Raw genomic sequence first — 15149 nt, forward strand, 5'->3', positions numbered from 1 at the left:
CATATAGAAACATGATGGCAGATAAAGGCCAAATGGCCCATCTAGTCTGCCCATCCACAGTAACCATTATTTCTTTCTCTCTCCGAGAGATCCCACGTGCCTATCCCAGGCCCTCTTGAATTCAGACAGTCTGTTTCCACCACATCTTCCTGGAGACTGTTCCACGCATCTACCACCCTTTACGTAAAAAAGTATTTCCTCAGATTACTCCGGAGCCTATCACCTCTTAACTTCATCCTATGCCCTCTCATTGCAGAGTTTCCTTTCAAATGAAAGAGACTCGACTCATGTACATTTATATTACATACGTATTTAAACTTCTCTATCATATCTCCCCTCTCCCACCTTTCCTCCAAAGTATACAGATTGAGATCTTTAAGTCTGTCCACATGCACCTTATCACGAAGATCACACATCATTTTAGTAACCTTCCTCTAGACCAGTGTTTTTCAACCTTTTTTGGGCAAAGGCACACTTGTTTCATGAAAAAAATCACGAGGCACACCACCATTAGAAAATGTTAAAAAATTTAACTCTGTGCCTATATTGACTATATATAAAGTAATTCTCTTGAATAGGAATCAAATAAACACAAAGAAAGTATTTTATAATTACTTTTATTATGAAATATTAAGTAAACAGAATAGTGAAAAATTATAAAATACTTTATTCAGTGCGAAACCTGGGCCTGTTTGGCTGAACACAAAGCTGATATTCTGGCTGGAATCTTGACGCTCATAGGCTCCCTGCGCTAAAAACCACTATTGCGGTTTAGTAAAAGGTGACCATATTGTAAAATATAGACAGCAGATATAAATTCAGAACTGTGCATAGTAAGTGAAGGGAAGTTTTCATCTCTGGGAATTTACCCAGTTAACTATTAAGTGATTTGGGCAAATTCCTTTGAAAACTGTGGTAATACTGCCTCCACTTTGCTAAATTTAAAATAAAATCATTTTTCCTACCTTGTCTGGTGATTTCTGGTTGCACTTTCTTCTTCTGACTGTGCATCCAGTCTTTCTTCCCTTCTATCAGCCTGTATGCTTTCTCTCCTCCACACCTCATTCCCTCCCCCAACTTTTTCTTCCTCTCTCCCTGACCTTTCTTTCTTTTTTTCTGTTTCTCTTCTTTCCTTCTGTTTCCCTGCCTGCCCCCTTTCTTTCTTTCTCCCTGCCGTTCCCCAAGCCACTGCCACTGCCATCGGGGAACAGGACCCACCAATGGATAACAGGCCCCAAAGCCGACGTCGACGCATGCTCTCCCTGCTTCGGGCCGATCAGTCTTCCTCTCCCCGACGTCAATTCTGCAATCGGAGAGGAAGTTCCGCCCAGCCAGACAGCGATTGGCTGGCCCGAACTTCCTCTCCGACTGCAGAATTGACGTCGGGGAGAAGAAGACTTATCGGCTCGATAGATTAGATCGCCAAGACAAAGTGAGTCCTGGGTGATCGACTCACTTTGCCTTGGCGAGCTACTGGCGCCCCTGCCTTAGAACACTGCCTAGGACCCTGGGGGAGCCCGGGCCCCCTGTCAGCTCCGGGCCCCTGAATGCAGGGCTGGTAGTACTGCCCTGATGGCGGCCCTGCGGCACACCAGGCAACATCTCGCGGCACACTAGTGTGCCGCGGAACAGCGGTTGAAAAACACTGTTCTAGACCGACTCCATCCTTTTTATATCTTTTTGAAGGTGCGGCCTCCAGGGGAGATCCAGGAAACTACAGACCGGTGAGTCTGACCTCGGTACCGGGAAAGATGTTAGAGGCGCTGATAAAGGACCACATCAATGATCACCTTGACGGACACAATCTGATGAGGACTAGCCAGCACAGCTTCAGCAAATGAAGATCTTGCTTGACGAACTTGCTGCACTTCTTCGAGGGAGTAAGCAGGCAGATAGACAAGGGTGACCTGGTCAACACCGTATATCTGGATTTTCAGAAGGCGTTCGACAAGGTTCTGCATGAATGAATACTTTGAAAAATTGGGAGCCATGGAATCGAGGGTGAAATACTCATGTGGATTAAAAACTGGCTGGAAGATAGGAAACAGAGTGGGGGGGAGGGTTAAATGGACAATACTCGAACTGAAAAATCGTCACGAGTGGAGTGCCACAGGGTTCGGTTCTTGGACCTGTGCTCTTCAACATATTTATAAATGACCTGGAAATTGGTGCGAGTGAGGTGATTAAATTTGCAAATGATACAAAGTTATTCAGAGTAGTGAAGATGCAGGAAGATTGCAAAGACCTGCAATGGGACATAAACACGCTCAAGAAATGGGCCGTGACATGGCAAATGAGGTTTAATGTGGATAAGTTTAAGGTGATGCATGTTGGTAACAAAAATCTTATATACAAATACAGGATTTCCGGTGCAGTACTTGGAGAGACGTGCAGTGGCGGCGAAAAGGGCGAACAGAATGTTAGGAATGATTAAGAAGGAGATCATGAACAGATCGGAGAAGGTTATCATGCCGCTATATCAGGCCATGATGCGCCCTCACCTGGAATACTGCGTCCAGCACTGGTCGTTGTACATGAAGGACACAATACTACTTGAAAGGGTCCAGAGAAGAGCGACTAAAATAGTTAAGGGGCTGGAGGAGTTGCAGTACAGTGAGAGATTAGAGAAACTGGGCCTCTTCTCCCTTGAAAAGAGGAGGCTGAGAGGGGACATGATACAAACATTCAAGATAATGAAGGGAATAGACTTAGTAGAAAAAGACAGGTTGCTCGCCCTCTCCAAGGTAGAGAGAACAAGAGGGCACTCTCTAAAGTTAAAAGTGGATAGATTCCATACAAACGTAAGGAAGTTCTTCTTCACCCAGAGTGGTAGAAAACTGGAACGCTCTTCCGAAGGCTATTTTAGGGAAAAACACCCTCCAGGGATTCAAGACAAAGTTAGACAAGTTCTTGCTGAATCAGAACATACGCAGGTAAGGCTAGTCTCAGTTAGGGCACTGGTGAGCGGACTGCTGGGCACGATGGACCACTGGTCTGACCCAGCAGCAGCAATTCTTATGTTCTTATGTCTTACCAGAGTCCATTTAGTACTTAGCTCTAGGAAGCTAATTTGGTGTTGAATTTCCTGAACAGACCACTAGCCCTGGGTGTGGAGCCCATCTATATAAGCTCCCCACATCTAGCTGGATGCATGTGTTGTTTGTGTCTTGCGGGGTTATAGAATTTAGAACGGTATTTCCTTGACCAAATTATTGTGTATTAGCCACAAGACACGGATTCCTTCAGAGAAGGTGTGACAGTAATGGAATTTTCAAGGTTCCCTGTAGCAAGGTTCCCTGGGAAGACAGGGTCCATTGAGGTAGTCCCAAATTGAGGCATGCCACGAGAGTAATACGTATGGTTGATGCCATATGGCCTAGCAAGCTCTACATTAGCTAAGTTGATACCTGCTGACTCTGGTGTACCTCCCAAACCACCAAGATGAAAGCCTCTCTTCATTGGGTTGGGAGGAAAGCATTGGCTCGAGCTGTATCTAGCAGTGTTCCAATAAACTCCAATTGTTGGAATGGGCTGAAGTGAGATATTATAAAACCTAGTAGCCCCAGTATCAGAATGGTTCTACACATTGATACTTTCACACCATCTCTGATGTGCTCTTAAAACAGCTAATTGTCTAGGCAGGGAAACATGTGCATGCCTTGTCCGATTAGCAATGCCACACCTACTACAAGACACTTTGTGAAGATTCCGGGTGCTGATGCAAAGCTGAGTGGCAAACAATACTAGTAGTGGTGTTTCCTTGCTTGGATCTGAGATACATCCTGTAACTGGGATGTCTATGGATATTGGTATAAGAATCCATTAAACCGAGAGAGAATAGCCAATTTCTTCTTTCCTGAATCATAGGGTACAGTATATGTTAGCCAGGGAAACCATTCATATGAGGGAAACAGTAGCACCCCAAGGTATTCAGAATAGGCGTATAAATAATGGCAATTAGTCTAGAGGGCATTTTACTTTCATGTAGACTATGAAAGGTATAGCCCTGACACAATTTAATGTGTATCACAAAAAGTAATCTGATCAAGATTAAGTCAAACCATAAACATGGATCTAATCTGTTGAAAATATTCATTGCATTTCATCAGCCAAAAATAGACTAATGATCCTGATCGTGGCACAGAGTGTGCACTAACTTTGCTGGTATACAGCACAGATGATACAAGACTACAGAGAAGGGGAATTCTATCCCACATCAGGAAATCTGAGGCTGAAGTGGCGGAGTTTTACTTGGATTGGCAGGATTTTGTGAACAATACTCCTACCTAAGAACATAAGAATTGCCGATGCTGGGTCAGACCAGTGATCCATCATGCCCAGCAGTCTGCTCACGCAGCATCCCCCAAGTCAAAGACCAGTGCTCTAAATGAGTCTAGCCTCACCTGTGTACGTTCCAGTTTAACAGGAACTTGTCCAACTTTGTCTTGAATCCCTGGAGAATGTTTTCCCCTATAACAGACTCCGGAAGAGCGTTCCAGTTTTCTACCACTCTCTGGGTGAAGAAGAACTTCCTTATGTTTGTACGGAATCTAACTTTGTCCTTGCTGTCCTGACTTGAAGGTCATGACTGATAAGAAACTGCATACAAGGTTGTGCTATCTTTGAGATCCATCTGAGTTTCATCACTTGTCACCAAACCTTTTTCAGCTACTGTTGTAGATTGGAAAACTCCACCAACATTCACAGGTCATACAAGTAGGTTAGTTTGTTTTCGCCAGAACTTGGGAGTGTGTGTTAACTGAAAGCATTGTGCTTGTTTTCATTAGGTCTAAGCATCTATACTGTATTAAGAATTGTAGAAATCAGTTTAGGGATTCTTAGAAACTATCCTATAAATCTTTATTTCTGTTTGCCATTTATTTGTATTGCTTTTACAAATTTCTGATAGTCCATATTTCTTAACAGCAGATAAAGAGGGATTTCAAGATCTGGGGAGTTATAGGTGTGTTTATCCATACTAAGTGCTGTTATTTCTACATTACAAACTTTTGTTTAGCCAGGGACTTGTTCAGGGCCCTTAGGTCTAGGATGGGATGGAATTCAAATGACAGGAATAGTGTTAAGGGAGTGCAACTGCCCCCTGGTCAGAGAGAGCTCTAAGTCAGCTGGAAGCTAAAGAAACATAGGATGGACTTTGCGGTCCCCAGTTATGTCAAACATCAGCTCTAGCAGGATACATATTTCAAATCATATATATTGTAATCACAAGACAGAAAATAAAATTATTTTTTTCTACCTTTTGTTGTCTTGTCATTTTATTCTTCAAATCATCTTGGTTTCAGGTGCTGGCCTCTGTTTTCTTTTGTCCTCTTAACTCACTTGAAAGTCTCCTGACCATTTGACATTTCTTCTTTCTCTATGCTCACCATCCATCTTCTATCTCTGTGTATTGTTCCCTATGTTCAACATATCCCTTCTCTGTCTCCTATACGTCCCTTTCTAGTATTTCCCCTGTGCCCCTCTCCCTGCCTTCATCAACTCACCATTCTATGATCCCCTCCCTCTGTGTACAGTATCACTCCTTTATATCCCCCTGTCCAGCATCTTCCTTCTGCGTTCTTATTCTCCCCCATGTCTAGCTATCTTCTCTGGGTCTATATACCCTCCCACGTCTAGCATTACCCCTGCATGTCTATATACCACCCCCATGCAGATGCAGCATTCCTCTTTTTGTCCCTGTTCCTATGCTCCCATCCATGCCCACCATCTTCCCTCTTTTTATATATCTCCCTGTGTCCAACTTCTCTCCTCTCTTACACTGAGTCTCTCACACTCTTTTCCTCCCTCCATCCGTTATCTTCAATATTTCACTCACTCTTCCTTCATCCCCTTAGTTGAGCTTTTCTCTCTTCCTTCCCTCTCCTCCTCCCTATGAGTTCAACACTTTTATCCTCTCCCTTCAGTGCTCAGGTGTGGGTCTGGCACTTCTCCTTTCCCTCCATCTCCACCCACCACATGGGCCCAGCATCTCTTTCCCTTCCCTCCACTATACAGACCAAACCCAGCACATGTTTCCCTTGCCTTCAGCTCCAAGCAACCCCTTCCCCTCATTTACGGGTGCAGCAACAGCCCCCCCCCCCCCCACTTCATGGGTCCAACAGCCCCCCTCCCTCACTCCTGATCAAGGGTCAAAACCGGCAAAAAAAACAACAACAACCTACGACTCCCCTGGGTCGGAATCTTTGTGCCTCCCACCCTGGGCCTAAAAGCCTCTTAGAAGCTTCGTCGACGAAGAGGCAACATCGCAGGCCTGCTCCAGGACCTTCCTCTGGCTGCCTCCTTCTGATGTAACTTTTCTAGCTGGATGCATCTGTTGTTAGTGTCTTGTGGGGTTACAGAATTTGGAATGGTAGTTCCTGGACTAAATTATGGTGTATTAGCCACCAAGACAAGGATTCCAAAAATAGAAGTTGTGACAGTAATGGAATTCTGAAGGTTCCCTGGGCCTGTGACTCAGTCTGCCTTTTCCGACATTGCTTCCTGGACAACCCACCGCCTCCTAAAGCTGAATATGGCCAAGACTGAGTTACTTGGCCTTCCGCCTAAACCCAACTCTCCCCACTCTGTGTTTCAGTGAATGGTCTTGTCAGCTCACAACCTTGGTGTCATCTTTGACTCCTCTCTCTCTTTCTCTGCACAAATCCAGCAGACTGACAAAACCTGTCACTTCTTTCTCTATATCTCCAAAATCCGACCCTTCCTCTTGGAGCAGACCACCAAAACCCTTATCCACACCCTTATCACCCCTTACCTTGACTACTGCTTCTCACAGGTCTTCCTTCTAATCACCTCTCTCCACTTCAATCTGTCCAAAATTCTGCTGCATGTCTTATATTCTGCCAGAGTTGCTATACCCATATCACCCCTCTCCTCAAATCACTCCATTGGCTCCCCATCCATTGTCACATACAATTCAAACTCCTCTTCCTGACTTACAAATGCCTTCACTCTGCAGCTCCTCAAAATCTCTCCGCTCTTATCTCTCCCTAAACTACTCTCTAGGAACTCTGTTCATCAGGTAAACCTCTATCAGTACCCATCTCCACTAATGCCAACTCCAGACTCCATTCCTTCTCTCTTGCTACGCCTTACACCTGGATCTGACTCCTTGAATCAATACTTCAAGCTCCATCCCTTGCTGTATTCAAATCCAGGCTCAAGACCCATTTACTTGAGGTTGTTTTCACCTTCTAACCCCCTACTTGTCATGTTTGTATGTTAAGTAAAGTAGATTGTAAGCTCTTTTGAGCAGGAGCCATGTCTTCAGTGGTCTTCAACCGCCGGTCCGTGGACCAGTGCTGGTCCACAGAAATTTCCTGCCATTCCACAGGGCCAGCACCTGCATCGGGCCCGAAACAGTGTTCTTCAGCCGCCGGTCCAATGCGGCGTTATCTTTGGACTGGCTTCCTCTTCCTCACTGCCACACTGCACAAAACCATAGGCAGCGGCTCCTATGCACATCGTGCATCTGAACCAGACGCCTTCTCTCTGATGTCCAACATCAGAGGGAAGGCTTCCAGTGCGCGAGGAGCCGCTGCCCGTGGCTTTGTGCACTGCTGCAGTGAGGAATAGGGAGCCGGCCTGAAGTTAACACCAGGGGCGGCATAAAATGGCCAGGCGGGAGCAGGCCAGAAGGTAAGGCACAGCATGGAGGGAGGAAGACAACAAAGGTAGGGGGAATTATTTTATTTTTTAATTTAGTGAATGAATTGTGTCAATATTGAGAATTTACATCCGCTGTGTCTGTATTTTGCACTGTTCAGGATGAAATGCATTTGTTTCTATTTCTCTGGGGGGTGTATTGCATCTTAGGGTTTGTTTGTATATATTAGTATTTTTAGTTTTTGGTCCTATATTTGCATGGGGATATCTGTTTTCTGGTAGGAATGAATGTTGAGAAGCATACAGTGTGCTTTGTGTAGTTTAATTTTGTGGTTAACCATTGTGTTGTTAATAAGATTATATTGTGTGTGTGTGTATATATGAAAAATGAATGGGAAAAAATGGTATAATTAGTACTATTAGGGGGTTGGGGTCTGGGATGGAGACTGTGCGGAGTTTGGCCCACGACTTAGCCCAGTGTTCTTCAATCGCCGGTCCGCAGACCAGTGCCTGTCCACAAATTAATTCTTTTATTTCCACCGGTCCATAAGTGTCAGAAGGTTGAAGAATACTTTTCTAATGTACAGCGCTGCATACATCTAGCAAAACTATAGAAATTATAAATAGTAGTAGTAACAACATAGCCCTATTGCACTTGGATAGGTTTTTGGGATATACTAGGAAAGCAAAATCTAATGATCGATGGTGAAAAAGTCCTCAACTTGGGCCTAAGGGGGCCTAGAGGACCCAGGAAAACAAAGAAAAACTTAAATGTTCTGAAAAGTCAATTAAAAATGAACAGAAAAATCACTGGCTCAGCATGATGGACTTATACACTATAAGAAAGTCAGAACATCACAACTGTGATATAAAAACCGTCAATGATGCAAGCTGTGGGAAAGGAGAAACCCCCCCCCCCCCACATCCACACTGTTCTGTGGGGAAAATAATGGACTGAGCTGGTCTCACACGATGATGGTGGGCAGGAAGACATATACATGAAAGCACAGTAGGTCCAAAAACGTCAATAAGAATGCTGGAGAGAGTTTACTGTGCTGGATTTCGTCAGATGACATCACCCCATCAGTGTGGATATTAAATCCTGCTCATCTTTGGATAATAAAGAAGACAGGCTAGAAATAAATGAAGCATATGAGCCAGATGTTGAAAAGCCTTTGTAATTGATGACTGCATATTTGAAGGAATTGTTCCTTTCTTCCATTAGCTCTGCTATTATCAGCAAGTCATACATTCTTTTTTTTTTTTTTTGTAATTGTTTATTTATAACAAAGAACCTCAGACCACCACAGCAGTACAAAACAATAACAGTACAGTCAGTCAATTTCTTGACAGCCTTGCAAGTTTAGCAATACAACCTTCTTCCAATTTGTTGCAATTGTGTATCATTCTGAAGTCATGAGGTGATTACCGTATTTTCGCGGATATAACGCGCGCGTTATACGCGATTTTACCTACCGCGCATACCCCTCGCGCGTTATATGCCTGAGCGCGGTATAGAAAAGTTTTTAAACATAGTTCCCACCCCGCCCGACGCCCGATTCACCCCCCCAGCAGGACCGCTCGCACCCCCACCCCGAACGACCGCTCGCACGCGCTCCCACCCGCACCCGCATCCACGATCGGAGCAAGAGGGAGCCCAAGCCCTCTTGCCCGGCCGACTCCCCGACGTCCGATACATCCCCCCCCCCCCGAAGGACCGCCGACTTCCCGACAATATCGGGCCAGGAGGGAGCCCAAACCCTCCTGGCCACGGCGACCCCCTACCCCCACCCCGCACTACATTACGGGCAGGAGGGATCCCAGGCCCTCCTGCCCTCGACGCAAACCCCCTCCCCCCAACGACCGCCCCCCCCAAAGAACCTCCGCCCGTCCCCCAGCCGACCCGCGACCCCCCTGGCCGACCCCCACGACACCCCCACCCGCCTTCCCCGTACCTTTGTGTAGTTGGGCCAGAAGGGAGCCCAAACCCTCCTGGCCACGGCGACCCCCTAACCCCCCCCCGCACTACATTACGGGCAGGAGGGATCCCAGGCCCTCCTGCCCTCGACGCAAACCCCCCCTCCCTCCAACGACCGCCCCCCCCCAAGAACCTCCGACCGCCCCCCCCAGCCGACCCACGACCCCCCTGGCCGACCCCCACGACCCCCCCACCCCCCCTTCCCCGTACCTTTGGAAGTTGGCCGGACAGACGGGAGCCAAACCCGCCTGTCCGGCAGGCAGCCAACGAAGGAATGAGGCCGGATTGGCCCATCCGTCCTAAAGCTCCGCCTACTGGTGGGGCCTAAGGCGCGTGGGCCAATCAGAATAGGCCCTGGAGCCTTAGGTCCCACCTGGGGGTGCGGCCTGAGACACATGGTCGGGTTTGGCCCATGTGCCTCAGGCCGCGCCCCCAGGTGGGACCTAAGGCTCCAGGGCCTATTCTGATTGGCCCACGCGCCTTAGGCCCCACCAGTAGGCGGAGCTTTAGGACGGATGGGCCAATCCGGCCTCATTCCTTCGTTGGCTGCCTGCCGGACAGGCGGGTTTGGCTCCCGTCTGTCCGGCCAACTTCCAAAGGTACGGGGAAGGGGGGTGGGGGGGTCGTGGGGGTCGGCCAGGGGGGTCGCGGGTCGGCTGGGGGACGGGCGGAGGTTCTTGGGGGGGGGCGGTCGTTGGGGGGGAGGGGGGTTTGCGTCGAGGGCAGGAGGGCCTGGGATCCCTCCTGCCCGTAATGTAGTGCGGGGTGGGGTTAGGGGGTCGCCGTGGCCAGGAGGGTTTGGGCTCCCTTCTGGCCCAACTACACAAAGGTACGGGGAAGGCGGGTGGGGGTCGGCCAGGGGGGTCGCGGGTCGGCTGGGGGACGGGCGGAGGTTCTTGGGGGGGGGGCGGTCGTTGGGGGGAGGGGGTTTGCGTCGAGGGCAGGAGGGCCTGGGATCCCTCCTGCCCGTAATGTAGTGCGGGGTGGGGTTAGGGGGTCGCCGTGGCCAGGAGGGTTTGGGCTCCCTCCTGGCCCGATATTGTTGGGGAGTCGGCGGTCCTTCGGGGTGAGGGTGCGAGTGGTCCTGCCGGGGGGGGGGATGTATCGGACGTCGGGGGGGGGCATCAGGCTTTCAGGATGGGGACAGACCTTCAAGGGGGGACAGGACTTCAAGGGGGGACAGTGCACGGAAGTCAGGGGGGGTGAACGGAGAGTCGAGACAGCGCACGGAAAGTCAGGGCGGGCGAAAGGAGCGTCGGGCATCATGCGCGTTATATGCCTGAGCGCGGTATAGAAAAGTTTTGGTACATATCATCGTGATTTCTGCGCGCTATACCCCTGTGCGCGTTTTACACAGGTGCGCGTTATATCCGCGAAAATACGGTAATAACTTTAGCCATAGGAGAATAGGCATCTCTGCTTTGTAAACTAATGAAGAAAATTTCCAGGTCACAAAGTAACTTTTATGAATATTTTTTCCAGAAAGGAACTAATCCAGAACAATTATACCAAATGTGTGCCAAAGTACCCTGCTCAGTTTCTCCAGTAACTCCTAAAGTCTTGGAGAGATTTTTTGCAAACGAATTAAGATACAATTGTAACAGACTTTTGAAGCCACTTTCCTTTTTTATTGTATTGTATTGTGCTTTTGTGTTTTATAATTGTCTCTCCAAATAGGGGTGTAGCCAGACACCAAATTTTGGGCGAGTCTATGCACAAAGTAGGTGGGCACAACAACCCTGTCCTCCCCTGGTCTTGTATCTTTCCTAGGTGACTGGGTGTGGGGGAGAGGGAGCCATTTCCAGTACCATTATATCCTTTAAGTCTTTGCCGGTGAACGAGCAGTAACTCATTCCCCCTTGCTTATACCAGCTCTAAGCTTTCACTCTGACACAACTTTCTGGTCCCATAAAATGAAAGTTGTGTCAAAAGGAAAGCCTCGGGCTGATGCAGGTAGAAGGAAATTGCTGCTGCTCACTGTCGATAAAGAACTAACACCCCTGTTTTACTAAGCTGCGCTAACTAATTGGCGCGCGCTAAACGCTGACGCGTTCAAACACTAATCGGTTAGTGCAGCTTAGTAAAACAGGGCCTAAAAGATTGAAAGGTACTCGGGGGGGGGGGGAAGGCAGAGTGGAGGACAGGAGTTAAGAGACATCCCCCCAATCTCCTAGAGAAATATTCCTGAAGTCTTCAGCTGGTGGGGCTTGGGGATCCCTGCCAGCCACATCACTGTTGTGCTGCTGCTGGGTGATTCTCAGTCCAAAGTGGGTAGGCCTGTGCCCACCTGTGGCTAAGCCACTATCTGAAAAACTTTTCTATGTCGAAATACTGATTTTAACTTTTCACACTACAAATTTTTAGACTTTAGAATTCAATTCCTGCATGAAAGTACACTTGGCACAAACTTCCTTCATTTGAGATACTGATCCCAACACATCATCTTAAATATTTCTTTACTCAGCTATACTGGATCTCAGAGACCTCCACCACAATATACATATTTACGTATATCTTTCCATCTGATCCCACTGTACTCCTTGCTTAGGACTTATACCATTTGATAGTTCTCAGAATTCTCTCTATTATGCAACCTTCAAAAACTATGGCATTAAGAGCTAGACATAATTTTATGAGATTTCATCAATGAATGAATTGCATTTTTTCCATTCAATTTTGCCTTTCATACTAATGATCATTTCTTAACATTGATTAAATTTCTCGCTTTCTCAGATCTGTTATCTGAAAAAAGTGCATTATGCATTCCAAATCTATTTAAAATGTGGCTTAAAATTCATATACTTACGAATAAACATCATTATCCACAATGATACCTTCTGTTAAACAAGGCCATGTTGTTGCTAAATGCAGCTCACTGAAAATATATTTAAGTCAATTAAAATTTATTTTTGGACAAAAAAATTCTTACAACTGAACAGATACCTTTAAAAACTACATCTAAGTTTGTACCTTCTATTTTTTCAGTGGTTAATTTAAAACACTGGGTTTAAATATTTTCTGATTAAGAGTTGAGAAAAATACTACATCCAAGAACCAATTCCTAATCCACAACAGAACAACGGTCAATAAGCTGGTCACGGCAGTCATGAGAAAGACTATCATTGAGCTATAGAAATAATAAATAGTAGTAGTAGTGGTAGTAATTGGAAGGATGTACAGCAGGACTGTATAGGACATATAAAGCACAAAAACCCTCCTACCTTCCTGTCTAACAGTGCTGCACTTGGGAACTAAATAAGCAGCTGAGGTGACCACTTTATATGGGCTTTATAAGGGCTGCACATGCTTAGAATTGTGCATTCAAGTGATGAACTCAGTTTTGTCCTGGAACTGTTAGATATCAACCACTTTTGTACTTTATCAATCATGTCATCTACAGAAAAGAGAGATTAGGTTCTAACCTTACTAATATCTTTTCTAGTAGATAGGTGTGTCATTCTGGACAGTAGAGTATTCTCCCTATGCTTGCGAGCCGTGTAGAAGAAATCCATTTCAGGTTTTCAACTCCTCCTCCTTTTCTAGAGGGCTCTGCTGTCCCCTTCAGTGTGTACCAAAGCAGGCGATAGCCCTCAGGTCCCTGGCTCCCCCCCACACACACACACCAAACCACCCTGTACTAGTGAATATGACAGCAGGAGAAATGCCCAGCCCCTCCACTCTCAAATGACAGTCCTTCCCCTTCCTGGTGCATCCTGGGATGCACAGGGAGGGGCCCAAGGCCCCTCTCTAGGAGATCTGCAATCTGCTTCCTAAGCTTCTGTTTGCATGGTTCAGAAAGAGAGACACAGCCCTTCGCCATGTTGAAGCGGACTCCCAAATACTCCAAGCTTTGGGTCAGCTCTGGACAACTCTTCTTGAAGTTGAATACCCAGCCCAAATCCTGTAGGATATATTTACCACTTGCCACATAGCTAGCTCACCCTCCAACTTTGATGAGGTTCTGATCAATCAATTGTCCAAGTACTGGTGTATCTGTACTCTCATCCTGCAGAGGTGAGCTGTAACCATCACAGTCATTTTGGTGAACATGTGCAGACCCATAGTCAATCTGAAGGATAGGGCTGTAAACTGGAAATGCCTTTGCAGGACATAGACTCTTAAGAATTTCCTATAGGCCAGGAAAATGGGAATATGAAGGTACGCTTCTGCCAGATCTAGGGAGGCTAGGAATTCCCCTGGTGCCATCGCTGCAATTACTGACCGGACCATTTCCATGCGGAAGCATGGTACTTCAAGGACTGTGTTTACAGACTTGAGGTACAGAATCAGTCTCCAGTTTTCAGTGCCTTTTTTAGGCACTATGAAGTATATGGAGTACCTGCCAGATGCCAATTCTTTGTCGAGTACTGGATCTATGGAGTGAATATCTAGCAGCCTTTGCACTGTTGCTCAGTCCCTGGTCTCCTTGACCTGCTGCAGAATCTACAAACAGATCAGGGAGAGGGCAATAAAACTCGATTTTGTGACCCTCCCAAATAAGATCTAGAATCCAGCGCACTGAGGAAATTTGCTCCCATACCTTCCTGAATGACAATAGCCTCCCGGCCAATATGCAGGAGCATGGCTGTTGCCTTGGCATCATTATGTTTTCTTAAAGGAAGGGCCGATATGAGACCCCAAGGGTTGCTGGCATCTGGAGCTGCCAAATCTCTGGAACCCAGATAAGATCTCTGAGCAGAGGCACATGTGTAAGACTAGCGGGAACATCATGAGGAACAAAAATTGCCTCTGTCTCTCCAGTGAGTTGATGAGGTATGCGGTTAGGCAGAGGCCTAGGATGATAATCCACCACATTGGCCATGATGTCATGGAAGCCCTTACCAAATAGTATCTGCCCTTTAAAGGCAGTCTACTGAAGGTGGTCTTGGAAGCTGAATCACCTGCCCACTGCTTGATCCAGAATATTTTGCAGGTGGAAACAGCATACACCGACATCTTGCTCATGACTCCGATGATGTCATTAAGAGCATCTGCCACATAAACTACTTCCTCCAGCAGCAGCTGGGGCATACGTCCTCCTCTTTCACCTCTTTAACCTGATGTGGCAGATACATCCTACAAATGAGGTTGCTGCTGCAGCTTTGATCCCCAAAGCTAGCGCTTCAAATTGCCTCCTAAGAACCACATCCAACTCACATCTCTCTCACTAGGGATGGAGGTACTATTCGTCACTTGAGCCACCATGGAATCCACCTTCGGCTGACTAAACAGTTGCTAAAATTCCAGAGCCATAGGGTAAAGCTGAGCAACAGTCTTAGCTACCCTTAGAGAGTCTTCCAGAGACTCCTATTGCTCAGTGACTAACTAGCAAGGTGACATCTGGGTGTACAGGTAGTTTGAGGATTTGTACCACTCATAATCACACAAAGAGGTCAACGGTTGTTGTGGTTCCAGCTTCAATTCCCTGAGCACATCCATAACAACATGAGGCATGATAGTGGACTTGAAAAGCCACTACACCATGATCATCTCTCTGGTTGAACAGAAATATTGCCTCCTGACCTCCTGTTCCTGAAAGGGAACCTGA

The 15149-nt window shown here is 46.8% G+C and overlaps 1 protein-coding gene across 1 annotated transcript in view; it reads right to left on the reverse strand.

The window, feature by feature from the left end:
- The window catches only part of RAB3GAP1 (RAB3 GTPase activating protein catalytic subunit 1), a 168333-nt gene that overhangs the window by 122773 nt on the left and 30411 nt on the right, over positions 1–15149 (reverse strand). The window contains exon 10 of the mRNA XM_033945735.1: positions 12408–12476. Coding sequence (XP_033801626.1) covers positions 12408–12476 — 69 coding nt within the window. The remainder of the gene's footprint in view (positions 1–12407; positions 12477–15149) is intronic.

The sequence above is a fragment of the Geotrypetes seraphini genome, chromosome 5 (assembly GCF_902459505.1).
Source record: "Geotrypetes seraphini chromosome 5, aGeoSer1.1, whole genome shotgun sequence".
NCBI classification, from domain to species: domain Eukaryota; kingdom Metazoa; phylum Chordata; class Amphibia; order Gymnophiona; family Dermophiidae; genus Geotrypetes; species Geotrypetes seraphini.